Source organism: Sparus aurata, chromosome 17 (genome assembly GCF_900880675.1).
Source record: "Sparus aurata chromosome 17, fSpaAur1.1, whole genome shotgun sequence".
Lineage (NCBI taxonomy): Eukaryota > Metazoa > Chordata > Actinopteri > Spariformes > Sparidae > Sparus > Sparus aurata.
The window spans coordinates 32,560,484-32,574,774 of NC_044203.1; the positions used below are offsets into that span (position 1 = coordinate 32,560,484).

Consider the following 14,291-nt stretch of genomic DNA (forward strand, 5'->3'; position numbering starts at 1 on the left):
AAAACTGAGCACCACAGAGATGAAAAAAATATAATATAGCTTATTATTCACATCAAATAATAATACTTCGTCTTTTGCTGTTTTCATTTAGCCTCACTGCTTTGTGTTTTGGGCTGTTGCGCATGGAGATTGTTTTGGATGCTGTGCGTAAGAGTCCCAAATGAGATTGTTTTACTTTTCCACTGTCGCCCACTGATGGGAAAACCAGATGAGTTGTAAGTTATTATGATTCCCATGTACTGCACAGTTTTTAACCTTATTTAAAGCATCCTACTCGTAAAGTGCAGTCGATCTGATGATCCATGTACACTAGATAACTCCCCAGAAATAAAGAAAAAGAAACAGATTTTCAAATAATCTACTATATTGTACTCGAGTATGATAATCTGATTATGTGTGTGTTATTATGAGGGGGTTCTGAGTATTTTCATACACTTTGGTAACAGCATCCTCTGGTGGTAAACTGCGTGTATTAGATTAAAGTTAACCGGAACTTTTTAGGAGCTGACACCTCTGAACACCCCGGACGTGTTTTGGTGTAACACACAACATTCAGTGGGACTTGAAGTGTCCCTTCTTCCCGACATGTGTATGTCAAGTCGAAATTCACCTGCTCGTTTAAACACTGCGCGTGTTTGTAAGTAACACAGCATCGTTAATCTTGTCAGTTGTTAGCGAGTGTTTTCGACAGCTAGCTAAAACAGCGCTAGCTAAACGGTTGTGTTTCAGCTCGTCCTTCACTCGTTAGCATTAGCTTAGTAAAGTTAGCATGTCAACAAACTTGGATCTGTAGTTTTACCTGCCGTGTCACTTTGGCATGTCGCAAATTAACTACATATTTTATTAAAAAGGGGTCTCTTATATCAAACAAACGCGTTGCAAGCTAGCCACTTAGCATCAGGCTGCTAACTCTTCAGAAAAGGCATTAACGTTGAGATTTGCATTAACAGTTTAGCTAATTTAGACCTTAAAGGGGCACTATGTAGTTTTGGAGAAGAGATTCAAACTCAGAATTTTAGTATTTAAAATATTCATGACTTAATAATCCAAACTCAGGAATATTTGATAACTAAATAACTAAATAAACAAGCTGTTCTCAGAGGAATATAAGGTCCCCAGAACACTGTTTGAAACTAGAAAGGTGGCAGGGTCCGCCACATAAACAAAAAGTATATATAGTTTGTTTAGGCATGCACAAAAATTGGTCAATGAAGGTTTTTCTCTTCTGATTAAAATGTCTTCCCCAATACTACATAGTGCACCTTTACTGTACCTATTTCTGAGATGTGTCAGTGCTGTTTATTGGCCAACCTGCATTTGTTTCAGTAACCTCAGGTTTGTATTGTCGCTGTGGTGTCAGAAGTGTTTATCATCGGACTAATTTCTGTGTTCATTTATCCAATTTCCAGGTTATAGAAGGCAGATTTCTTTGAGATCCTTCTAGCTGCTTTTGAATCATGAGTGGCTCCAAGCCAGACATCCTGTGGTCTCCCCACCACCCGGACCGTTATGTCATCTGTGACTCTGAACTTGGACTGTACCGTATTGGACCTGTGGGCAGCGCGGAAACCAAGGCTGGCACGCTCCCTCTGTCTGAAGAAACTGCTGCTACTTTACTAGCCATTAACTCTGACACCCCGTATATGAAATGTGTGGCCTGGTACCCAAAGCATGAGCCTGAGTGTTTGCTCGCTGTGGGCCAAGCTAATGGCAGAGTAGTGCTCACCAGCCTGGGTCAGAGCCACAACTCTGCATGCAAAGAGCTGGTGGGGAAAGAGTTTGTGCCCAAGCACGCCCGTCAATGCAACACTTTAGCCTGGAACCCGGTGGACAGCAACCTGCTGGCTGCTGGGTTGGACAAGCACAGGGCAGACTTCTCTGTCCTCATATGGGACATAAGCAGTAAGTTTTCCCCAGAGACCAGTGTAGCCGCAGATAAGATTCGTCTCTCATCTGTAGATTTGGACTCGAGCACAGTAGTGACCAAACCGTTGTATGAGCTAGGCCAGAACGATGCGTGTCTGTCTCTCTGCTGGCTGCTTCGGGACCCAAAGCTGCTGTTGGCTGGCATGCACAGGAACCTCGCAATATTTGACCTGAGAAACACAAGCCAGAAAACGTTTGTCAACACCAAGGCCATCCAGGGGGTGACGGTCGACCCACACTTCCATGACCGCGTTGCCTCCTTCTTTGAAGGCCAGGTGGCCATCTGGGATCTGAGGAAGTTTGAGAAGCCTGTGCTTACGCTCACCGAGCAGCCCAAGCCACTCACTAAGGTCAGGCCCAGTTTGTTTTTAACGAGATTAGCTAAACGTTGAATTTCGGTCTAGTTAAATTGGGTAAGATCTTCTTTCTCATTTCAGGTGGCTTGGTGTCCGACCCGTACTGGTCTGCTGGCTACACTGACACGTGACAGCAACATCATCCGCCTGTACGACATGCAACACACTCCTACACCCATCGGCGATGAGACGGAGCCCACCATCATCGAGCGAAGCGTGCAGCCCTGCGAGAGCCAGATTGGCAGCTTCGCCTGGCACCCGTCCTCTCAGAACCGCATGGTGGTGGTGTCAGCGGCCAACCGGGTCATGACTGACTTCACCGTGTTTGAACGCATCTCACTCGCCTGGAGCTCTACTACCTCTCTCATGTGGGCGTGTGGCAGGCACTTGTATGACTGTGTGGAGGATGGGGCCGAAGGAGTTGAGAGCATGATTGAGAAAGACATCGCCACTAAGATGAGGCAGAGGGCGCAGTCCAGGTACGGGCACGACACCGTCCAGGTGTGGAGGAACCACCTGTTGGCCGGAGGGAACGATCCCCAGCTCAAGTCTTTGTGGTATGATCTGTCCTATATCCTTTTTGACGATGACGTGGAGGAAATGCCTGCTCAGCGGGACGCTGTTTATCTTGGTATAACAATCATCGAGAGTCTGCTGTGATTTGGTGCACCTGGGTTTTGATCAACAAATCTGTTGACTCAGCTGCTAATCAAAGAATTCTGCAAAGATGCTTCATTTAGCACTACAGCTTTATAACTCTTTCTTATCTGTAGTTTTGTCTCCTTTTCGCAGCTAATGGGTCAGGTCTTCAGAACACTCTTTTTAGATTTTAAGAATCTACATATATCTATGGAAAATTTTTGAATACAGGCTGTTTTTTAATTATACATTGTAAAATTGCCTGCAGCAGTTTAATCTCCTCTTATCCCACTGTGGTCCAGTTTCTGTTTGAGCAATGTGATAAAGTTCTGTGGTAACTGTGGTTCCTGTGCACTTAAATCTCCTCTGTTCTGTGCTATCATTGTCATGTTTGAACTGCATTATCAGCTAAACTTCCTATAGAGTATCACATATGAAGCAGTGTGCAGAAGATATGGAGCTGAAGCTGCAGGGGAACAAGCAGTCCGTAGTCTACTCTGGTATCAAGAACATCGTAAAGACCAGCTCAGGTAGCCTAAGTCACGGACACTCTGAACGTTTCACGATAACCAGAAATTGGTTTAGTAATATTTATAAACATTGTCGGGTTGTGTGTTATTGATTTATAGAATGGTGTGTGTTTGTCCTCCTGGTCTCTCAGGCACAACAGAGAGCCGCAGATGCTGGAGCGGTTCAGACCGGCAGACGGATGTACCGCGCTACCTCAGCGAGGAGCGCTGCCTTGCCCTGCGGCTCTGCGGCTGGATCAGCCGGGGTCCCGACATCGACGTGGAGATATTCCTCCGAACACTTGAGCAGGAGCGCGAGTGGGAGCGTGCGGCCGCCGTGGCTCTGTTCAACCTGGACATCCGCCGGGCCATCCAGATCCTCAACAAAGGAGCCACAGCTGAGAAGGGTGAGTGCTGCATCTCCCGAGAGTGAAGGGAGACGAAGCAGGTGTGTCTTTGAAGACAGGTGTTGACTGGAAGGAGGATTGATTCAGAACAAACTCATAATTGCACATGTACTGCTTGAAAATGTAAAACTTTAATGTTCTTTCAGACCGACATACATTTATATGAACTTCTTTTTGTGCAAATTGCAGATCATTTTCTTGATAAATTAGTTCATTGTTTGGTTTATAAAACATCAAGAAACATTTAAAAAATCACAATATCCTAGAGCCCAGGATAACATCATCTCCTACCTGAGAGACAGTCCATAACCCCAAGATAATCAAATATGTTTAGTGCAAGACCAAGAAAACAACAACTGCTTAAAAAACAACCTTTTCTCATAAAAAAGGTCTAAATTAACTTGTGTAGTGGCTAAAAAAGAAGCAGAAGCAGTAAAATGTCTAATAATCACATCATTTTAAAGGGATCTCTCCTTGATAAACGATTTACACTTCTCAGTTCAGCTCATCTGCCTCTGCACAAATGTGCATTGTAATGTCACGCTGCTTAACCAGGAAATGAAGTAAGCTGCATTTTGAAAGCTATGTTGACCAATGACTTATGTCTGCAATGTGTATAAAAACATGACAAAACATTGTCATCGCCTTTAGGTTGTTTCAGGTCAAATAACCTCATAGAAATGTGAGAAAGATGTGATTGTACTGTCCTGATAAAGAATAAAGTGCCCCTTTTTGTTTTCAGACAAAAGCAAGGCATTTCAGCAATGTAACAGCAGGAGAACCTTGTTTTTCACACAGCACTTGTCTTGTATCAGCTGCAGTGCTTTTCACACTGAGGTTTGATGAAAATGGAGAGGGAAGGCTGTTGTTTACACACGTCTTCTTGACTAAGAAAAATTCCACCAATGTAGGTCAAACGCTTTTCTGCTGTGTGTTCTAATGAGTGTTTCCTGAGCATGACTGATGGGGTGATCCATTAGATAAGGAGTGTCAACAGAACCATCTCGACACACACTTACGGTGTTTTTTTCTCAAACAGCAGCTCTTAGTTAATGATCTGATCCTCATCTACACACTCGTATAAATATTTGAAAATTTTTGTGGTGGTGGTAATTTTAGTTTGACGTGTTCTCTGCCTGTAGCAGCCAACTGGAAACTGCCTGAGTTACATTACCAGAGAAAGCCACGACAAGTATTTTAGTCAATTTTGCCAAAATCTACTATTTAGATTTAATGTTGAAGAATAAGTGGGACACTGGGAAAAATGCTTGTTCGCTTCGGATGGATAGCCAAAGAAAATGCAGCCATAAGACGCTTAACTAAGCTTTGCTCTGTCCAAAGGTTAACAAATCCACCTGACAACATCTCAAAAGCTCACTAAAACATTTTATATCCCGTTTGTTTAATCTGTACTAGGGCTGGCACGATTTCAGATCTTCACTGTACGATTATCGTGGGTGAAAGCATTCACGGCAAGGACATTATCGCAAAATATACCCACACTTCGGGTAGAGTGTCTCGCTCTCGTCTGTCGTCTCCTCTGATGTGAGTGTGTGTGTGGCAGTAGCAGCCACACACTGTAGTTACTGCATCGTTGTCTTCTTCTTTATTATTGCATGTGGAAACAGGCGTTAAAATGCATTATTCCACCTACACCTACTACCAAAATAGAACAGAAAGAAACAAGTGATTTAAGAGGCACCAGTTTATTTACACGATATTATTGTATGGCTACTATTAACATGATATCAATATATGCATTTGCGTCACTATCAGTTTATCATGACTGATAGATCTTGCCAGAAGAATAGTTGCCAAAATGTTACTCTACTCCTGTAAATGATTAATGTGGAGTCAGTGAATGAATGAGTTTTACGCCTCTGCGGCCTTTGAAACTCTTCATAAGCCTGTTGTATGATAGAAACAATAAATAAACAACACGAAACCATCAGTAAACAGGGTGCTTCAGATCCTTTTGTTTTAAATGCTGACAAAGACCACAGCATGACCAGAGTGATGGAGCTGTTTTTAATGTGAACAAATCCCAAAACAAAGGGCTTTTTAAAGTAATTCATGTGTCTCGGAGCTTCTTGTTCATTGAGCCACAAAGCCAAATTGCCTTGAAAAGTTGCCTCTGAAGCTCTATCAAAGAAACTGCTTTCTTTTTGCCCGACCGCAGCGCTTGCAATTACAACGAAGACTTTGCTGATATAAACTAAACCAGACTGTCTGACTTCTTCCTCGTTCACAGGTGACCTGAACCTGAACGTGGTTGCCATGGCTCTGTCAGGTTACACCGACGAGAAGTCCTCCCTGTGGAGGGAGATGTGCAGCTCTCTGAGGCTGCAGCTGAAGAACCCCTACCTTTGCGTTATGTTTGCCTTTCTCACCAGTGAGCCTGGAGCCTATGATGGCGTGCTGGTAATGGATCTCTTACTGTCATGGAATCTTGTAGCTCTATCGCAAACACAAGGAAAGTTAGTGAACGAAAAAATAGACGGTGAAATCGGCGAAGAAATAGTTAATACTTCAGGTGCACTGGAAGAGATGTGTTTCACATTTATGTAATCAGCGCTGTAAGGTCGTTAAACACTTAACAGAAATTGAACCTGTGCCCAGGACAGAGTGTATGTTTCTGTTTCTTCCCCTAGTTGCATCAGAATCTGGCAGCCAGCTGCTGTCACATTTATTTATCTCTTTAGACCTTTTCCTGGCCAGAAGTGATGACTCCACGATAAAAGCATTAAGTCAGTCCCTTTGACTGTGTTTCTTTCCATCTTGGCTCTTCGATTTGATTAGGTGTTCCTGCAGAAGTGTGTCACGGAGCAGAAAAATTCCAGTTGCAAATTGATGCCTTTATTCGAGATTGTGGGGGACATACTAAGTGGTCGGCGGGGCATAAAGGGGCATAATGAAAATGTATAAATCCTAACAGAGCCCAACATATTTATTTATAAAATGAAAAGAGAGGATCAAAATTCTTTGTCTGTATTTCAGTATGAGAGCAGTGTTGCTGTGCGGGACCGAGTAGCCTTTGCCTGTATGTTTCTCAGCGACGCCCAGGTAACACAACACAAAGCCTTTCAACAGCAGATTATGTCCCATGTCATTCCTTGTTACAGCATTTCCTGTTGAACCTCTGCAGTGCATGATCAGGTTGCATTCTCCTCTGATTTCATAAACTGCTCTGGGGGGGTGTTTGACTTCAGCTCCCTCGATACATCGACAAACTAACCAATGAGATGAAGGAGGCGGGCAACCTGGAGGGCATCCTGCTGACGGGTTTGACTAAAGATGGCGTGGACCTCATGGAGAGCTACGTGGACCGCACTGGAGATGTCCAGACTGCCAGCTTCTGCATGCTGAAGGTACACAGACACAGAGAAATCATGACAAGTTGGTCCTATTTTGTAATCAGGACAAGGCCCTCAACAAAAGTATTTAGCTGTGTAAGATTTCACCTCTGCAGTTTGGTTTATTTTTCTAAATCTTTTGTAGATGACAGTTCATATACAAAGCTCATGTAAAAGCCAATGAACATGACCTAAATGATCTAATAATGAAAATAAATGTCCCCACATGAAGAGAAGCATGAAAACTGAGACTTTCAGTTATTCAGTGCATGGTGAGATCTAATAAACCTCTAGGATAAATGACACCGAAAATAATATATTATCCGCTTAATTGAAATGAATCATTTCTCTGTAGCAATAAGAAGAGAATAAACTTACTTCGCTAGCTCTCATTCTTGAGTAAATGCAGACTTCCTTCTATGTAGTGATACTGTTGGCGGATGTACGAAGTCCTGTAGGAACAAACTAGTTTCCACATGAAACTGCTAACAATAAGGTCTGTGTATTATCTCCAGTAACCAGGTTATGATTCCTAGAAATTCCTGGTGAGTTTCTCAAATGTTTTTTTGTGCTTTGAGCCATCTAGTTCCTCCAAAAACTCAATAGAATCAATACTAACACCAAAACAGTGTGGATGGATTAATAGGAAAGAGGAAAAAGATCTCCTGTGTCAGTATAACGCTGCTCTTCTCAAATTTAAAAACCCTCCTCACCAGACCAGATCTCAGGCCTGTTTTACTCTTGTTACCCTTCAGGTACATAATGAACTTGTCTTCCAGTCCGTTGCACCTTGTAAATGGAATAAATTACAGAAGATCATAAACTTCAGATACATGTAGAGATTGTCAATGTGCTTTTTTTTTTTTTTTTTTTGTCTGATTATGTATTTCTCCTGTTGTTTTGCCTGGCTGTACATGAATGAACTCATGTCTGTCTTGTAACAGAGATCACAATCTCAATAAGACCTGATTAGATAAAGGTTATGGCCAAACAAAGGATTCCACATCTTAAGCCTGTTTGGCCATCAACCACAAAAAGATGGCATCTAACTGAAAAAATGCAGATAACTTGATTTTTCCTAAAGCACCAGTAACAACAACAATACTTGAGTTTCAGCCAGAAATGAAGCAGGCCACTTTTCATCTGTGGATAAACTATGAATTAAACTTGTCTTGTAGTGCAACACAGAAGGCACGTTTGTGTCGTTTTATTGCCAAATAAGATTTACAGCAAAATAAGCTGCTGTCACTCTATTAACACCTACAAATGAATGTAAAAGTGACACCTTGCCTCAGGCACAATCCTGCAACACACATAAATCATTTTTATACGTAAATGAAATAGAATAATACTCAAACAACCACAGCATGCAAAAATGATATTGAACACATACACGGCTGCGTCCCTGCCACCCTTGATAGTACATGGAACAGCCCTAAAACTTCCCCTTAGATTACAAGGTTTAAACGGTAACCTAAATGAACAAATCGTAAAACTGCCATCAAGAGAAAAGAACTGAAGGAAGGTCTGATCGCACCCTAGTAGAGATCAGGGCACATGTTGAAACTTGTGCGTTCATTTCTAAAAAGCCACTTATTCTTAACACAGTTGCCATCTCCTATGAAGCTCATCTCATTGGAGCTGTTTGCTGTCATGCATTTGTTTCCTTAAAGAAATACGAAAGCAGTTGTGGAACCGGTCTGTAAGTTTTTAACATGTTGGAGAACATGGTGTTCAATTCTTTGCTCGATTGTTTTCCTGTTCTAACCTGCTCCTTAGTAGAGCACTGCAGTAATTTCATATACCTGTCATACATGCTGTGTATACACAAACATGTACGTGTTTCACCAGAGGGATGGGTGTAGGAAGGCGAGACCTTTAGAAGGCATTTGTTCAGGTACACTTAAATTATTTGTTTTCCCATGCGGCAGATAAACCTGAAGTGATGTGAAACAAGGCGTCGACATTTTTTCCTTCATTAGGGTTCCCCAGGTGACGTGTTGAAAGACCCTCGAGTCCAATGCTGGATCGAAAACTACCGCAACCTGTTGGACGCGTGGAGATTCTGGCACAAACGTGCCGAGTTTGACATCCATAGAGGAAAGCTGGACCCCAGCTCCAAACCACTGGCCCAGGTAACTGACATCAGGGGACAATTCTTTCCCTTGTTTTTCTTGTTCCTATAGTTGAATGATTACCCCCTGCAGAATAATGTATGTGCAGAGTTCAACACTGGGAGTCTGATTTCAAGAGACGTGCCTATGAGCATGGTTTGTGACATCACAAATACTTTGATAGCCAATCCTGGTCCAGTATTTTGCAAACACAAAATGTGATGTGGAAGCATGAAGCCTACAGTGCAACACTAAGAATGGACTCTGCAGTGAAGTGTGAGAGCAGAGAGTACTGCTGAAACGAAAGTTAATCATTCGAGCCATTTATCAACAGAAAATGTAAAAAAACCTGCAGGCTTCTTAAATTTGACATCTTCTTTGGCTCTGTGAAATTGTAAAGATGAGCATCATTCACTATTTCCTGATATTTTTCAGAGTAAAGAATCAATCTAAAAATAATACAAATATTAATTATTATAGAAAATAATCATTAACTGCAGCATAAACGCTTTTATTTCATAATGCCAGTCGATAAATCAGTTGATGTTTTTATGTAAAGTGGCTTAGAGAACCATGAAAAGGAATTTTATATAGCCTCCTGACTACCAGGAAAAAAAATATTGTCCAATCACAATTTTTTGTTAATTCCGCAATCTTTGTAAGGTAATTAGTACTAAAAACATTATTTTTTAAATTTTTTTTTTACTTTTAAGATATCATGTGACCATGTTATGGCCCTCTAGTAACAGTCCACTACAGTGGACATCGGAACACCATACATGTGAAACTGAACCTTGATGGCAGCCAAGGTGCTCCTGAGAATGACTTCCTTTCTTTTCATTTGAAAAAACAGAACAAAATGGAAGAAATAACCAAGATTTCCACTACAGAGGACATTTTTAAAACACTTAAATACTATTCTAAAATACAGTTAAAATAATTCAGAAAATGTTTTAATGTGTTGTTAAGAGACTTGTATAAAATATGCCAACAACATTTCACCCCAAAATTTGCTCAATAAAAAGTATTATGCGCTTACTTTCCCTCTTCCCATAAAATGTGCTTGCACTGATGGATGCCAGTTTCCTTGAATGAGGAAGAGAAAGTTACCAAAGCCCCACCCCTTCACATTTGGTATCATTAAAAAGCCCTAAATGTCCTCTGTAGATAGCAAAAGGAGTTAATTCAGTAGTATGCAGTGGGTGGGAGATATTCAGGTTTACAAATGTCCTCCACAGAGGACAAATTTGAACTACTGGTAGTCAGGAGGATATACAAGCATAAAATGTATTCAAGCTACTGGTAAAACTGAAAAACTTTTTGTGTGTTACTGTATTAGACGTTACTGCCCTCGTAACAAAATGGGACGTTTATACTGTTTATTACTCACAGGTATTTGTGCCAAGCAATATGAAGAGTGTCAGCCAAACTCATAACACTCACAGCTCTGCTCTCCAATTCTCTTCATAAAACTTCCTAAAACATAAAACGTGTCCTAGTCAGTGATGTATTCCAAACAACACACACACACTTCTCTTTAATAAACCTTTTTTTTTTTATAAATCCTAATACTAAATGTTTGGCTTGTTTTCATGCAAGCTAAACTTGGCACTACCTAACTGCATCCCTGGCATTCCAATATTCACAGTTAAGCATGCTGGGATTATAGTTTATCTAATCCTTATCTCCCTCTCCCCTCAAAGTGAAAATCGGACAGCTGGTGAGCATGCACTTGTCAGTTTTACCTCCATGTTCACCGGCTTATCAACCGACCTTTGTGTTTGTTCTTTTGCGACAGGTGTTTGTGAGCTGCAACTTCTGCGGGAAGTCCATTTCCTACAGCTGCTCGGCAATGCCTCACCAGGGCCGCGGCTTCAGCCAGTACGGGGTCAGCGGCTCACCCACTAAGTCAAAAGTCACCAGTTGCCCTGGCTGCAGGAAACCGCTGCCACGTTGTGCCCTCTGCCTCATGAACATGGGCACACCTGTTTCTAATTGTCCAGGTAAACCAGCCCGTGTGGAGTATGTTGACAGATGTTCTCGCAGGCATCTTGGAGCAGCCTGAGTGCACATAATACTTAACTGAGGATTTTCTGGGGACAATGTCTGGACTTTGATCAACATTTAGTTGCAGTTGCATCTGGCAGTTATATGGCCAATCCAGTTTCCTTACTGCCTTGTTGTCACTCATACCAATGTTGATACATAGTCAAATTTTAGTGACTGTTCATATAGACTTAAGGATAAATCTTTTCTGGCAGGAACAGGGAAGTCAGATGAGAAGGTGGACCTGACAAGGGAGAACAAACTCGCCCAGTTCAACAACTGGTTCACCTGGTGTCACAACTGTCGACATGGAGGCCACGCTGGCCACATGCTTAGCTGGTTCAGGTGGGACTTGCATGATTTTGCACATCTACACAATTTTCAGACAGAAAAATGTGAAAGTGACAAAAATATTAAGACTGTACATAATCATTAAATGTACAGTACAGCTCATTTTGATAATAATTGTATATTTGCTGAAAATGTAGCTGAAACTGTAGATTAAATTAATGGAAGTTACACTGACCTGCTTTGCCCTTCTGGGTTCTTGAGGCCGGGATGAAAACTTCTGTATTATCTATTCTTTACCCATTCTTCTCATCTTCATTCATCAAATTTGTCCGTTACAGAGACCACACAGAGTGCCCAGTGTCGGCGTGCACGTGTAAATGCATGCAGCTGGACACCACAGGGAACCTGGTGCCTTCAGACAGCAGCTAAACAGGAGACGCCTGTCGGAAAGTGAAGCCAAACACCAGCACAGAGCCAACCAGTGCAGGTTCACTGCTGAACCCGCTGCACCGACAACTGGGCAAGGGACAAAGGGTGCCAGCAGTGTCCTCCTCTGGAGTGGCTGCTTGAATAGAATGACATACTGTTAAGTTATAATCTAGTGAATGTAACGTTGTGACAGACCCCTACATGAAGAAGGGAGGCAGTGTGTGTTACTGATCTCACTAACTGAATCAATGACAGAAAGGGAGCAAATGCAAACTCACTGCTCTGCTAATGAAAATCCCACTCAGGAGAAATACAAGAGGCTCTGCTGTAATCAGCCTCTTCCAATCTAACCTGAATCAGGCTTGTGGTTTTATTGTGATTTATAGAAAAAAAAAAAAAAAAGAAGTCCACTCACACATCAGGTTGTAACGATGTGATCGCAGGTGCCAATATGTCTGAGCTATATTTTGTGGCTTGTGTTTTAATACGCTATTTAACGTCTGTGTTTGTCTTACGAAAGGATCTTCACATACCTCATGAAAGCGTGTTTCGGGGTGAAGGACGGTACCCCGGGTGACAGAGCCGAGTGTAGCGCACAATAACAACACTCTCTTGCTCTCTTCATGTTCGCCTGTGCCACTCTTCTTCTAGCATTGTGCGGGAGGGCTTCCAGTGGGTTTTTTTGGGGGCGAGAATGAGGAATAGGAGAAGGTAGGGGTGGTGATGGTGGGTGATGAGGAGGGTGGGAGGGGTGCGTCTGTATTCACCAGCCCACTCCAGGCCTGTGGTCCATGAAAGAAGCTCGCCAGAAAACAGCAGCTGCTCGGCACTCTGACAAGACCCTCCAGATTGTTCCCCTCATAAAGAACCTCAGCTGCCGGAACACTATTGACTCAAAGAGAGGGCGAGAGAACAGACAGCCTGAGCCCCGTACCCCCTCCCTGCTACACCCTCCGACATACACAGACTTGCCCTCTCTTTCTTTCTCCCCTCACTCTGGTGCCCAAATTGCACCCAAAAACTATGCATACCACACATCAATCTGAGGATGGGCGCCGTCTGTGGGGGGACGGCCGTGTGTAAGCCGCATTGTAAATGGGTTTTCTCTCTTTCTCTGCCACCCTCCCCACTCTGTCACTAACCTAGGGAGGCATTGTAAGTGAGAGGCGGCCTGCACCAGAGCTGGCTAAATCACTTAGTCATGGAGTAGGGAGGAGGAGGTGCAGAGGAGGGGGGCACAGGAGCTACTGTATGCTGCTTTCACCAGGATCTCTTCCCGGTGTGGGAGGTTTTATAGGCCTGCATGCCCTTTTGTGAACTATTTTGGAGTGGAGCTGACAAATTGGCGAGCCGTGTAGCGTCCCGATAAACAAGGGTGGCTGGAATTTCATCCTTTCAGTGTTTTCTTGTGTTTGCCTTTTAAATAAATTCCGACTGACAAATTGGAGCACAGCTGAATGGAGTGTTTTTACATACGTTTACATGGCTTATTTTTATATTATGATTCATAGACACAGATGGCGTGGGTTTTTATGTCGTGTGCATTCTTTATCTTTGCCTAAAAAACATTGAGTCACACATTATTCTCTCATGGGAACTCCCACAGAATCGCACAACATCAATGCCGGCAGAAAGATAGTTAAGATGGATAGATTTGCGGCCTCAGAATAGATGAGCAATACATCTCCTTTTACACTTAAATGTGCAATATCCAAGATTGTCAACCTGTTGAAACGAACAGGCAGCAAATCTCAAGTTTGCCTGCTAACTGTAGCTGCTGTTAGCTGGTTAGCTTGGTTAGAGTTAAGAATTTTAGATACATTTTGAATGTTTTCAACAGAAAGTCTTACACATTTGACCTTTAAAGTTTGTTATTGACCTTAGAAGCAGCCTTTGACACAATAATCTCACCACAAAGTCCATTATTAGCTAATCTGGGGCTCATGATCATATTACAGTTGTCCTAGGCAGATAGAGTTTGCCCAGTTGTCACATTGACATTTTTTTGAAGGACTTATTGTCCAAATTGGCTTAAAGTTGTGACTGAAATTCACTCTTGACCTTAGATGCATCAGTTAATCAACAATCGCACCACAACCAAACAAAACTTAACTGGCCAAGTATGTTTAAGCAAACAAACAGAGCACAGTACACTAGACATACAGCTCCAGCTAGAACAACAAAGATCAGTAAACACAAATACAACTTGCATACATATAAG

The 14,291-nt window shown here is 42.4% G+C and overlaps 1 protein-coding gene across 2 annotated transcripts; it reads left to right on the forward strand.

Moving 5' to 3' along the window:
- The first annotated feature begins 496 nt into the window (after window positions 1–496).
- Window positions 497–13,517, forward strand: mios (missing oocyte, meiosis regulator, homolog (Drosophila)). 2 transcript variants are annotated; one of them, XM_030394735.1, is made up of 12 exons: window positions 497–637; window positions 1,410–2,276; window positions 2,364–2,853; window positions 3,353–3,451; window positions 3,583–3,837; window positions 6,089–6,258; window positions 6,835–6,900; window positions 7,047–7,205; window positions 9,173–9,325; window positions 11,103–11,307; window positions 11,566–11,695; window positions 11,980–13,517. In XM_030394735.1, the coding sequence occupies exons 2-12, from the start codon at window positions 1,458–1,460 to the stop codon at window positions 12,068–12,070; spliced, it is 2,637 nt and encodes an 878-aa protein (XP_030250595.1). In that variant the 5' UTR covers window positions 497–637; window positions 1,410–1,457; the 3' UTR covers window positions 12,071–13,517. The 2 variants fall into 2 exon arrangements, with proteins under 2 accessions (XP_030250595.1, XP_030250596.1); XM_030394736.1 differs by having other exon boundaries at window positions 11,572–11,695.
- The last annotated feature ends 774 nt before the right edge of the window (window positions 13,518–14,291 follow it).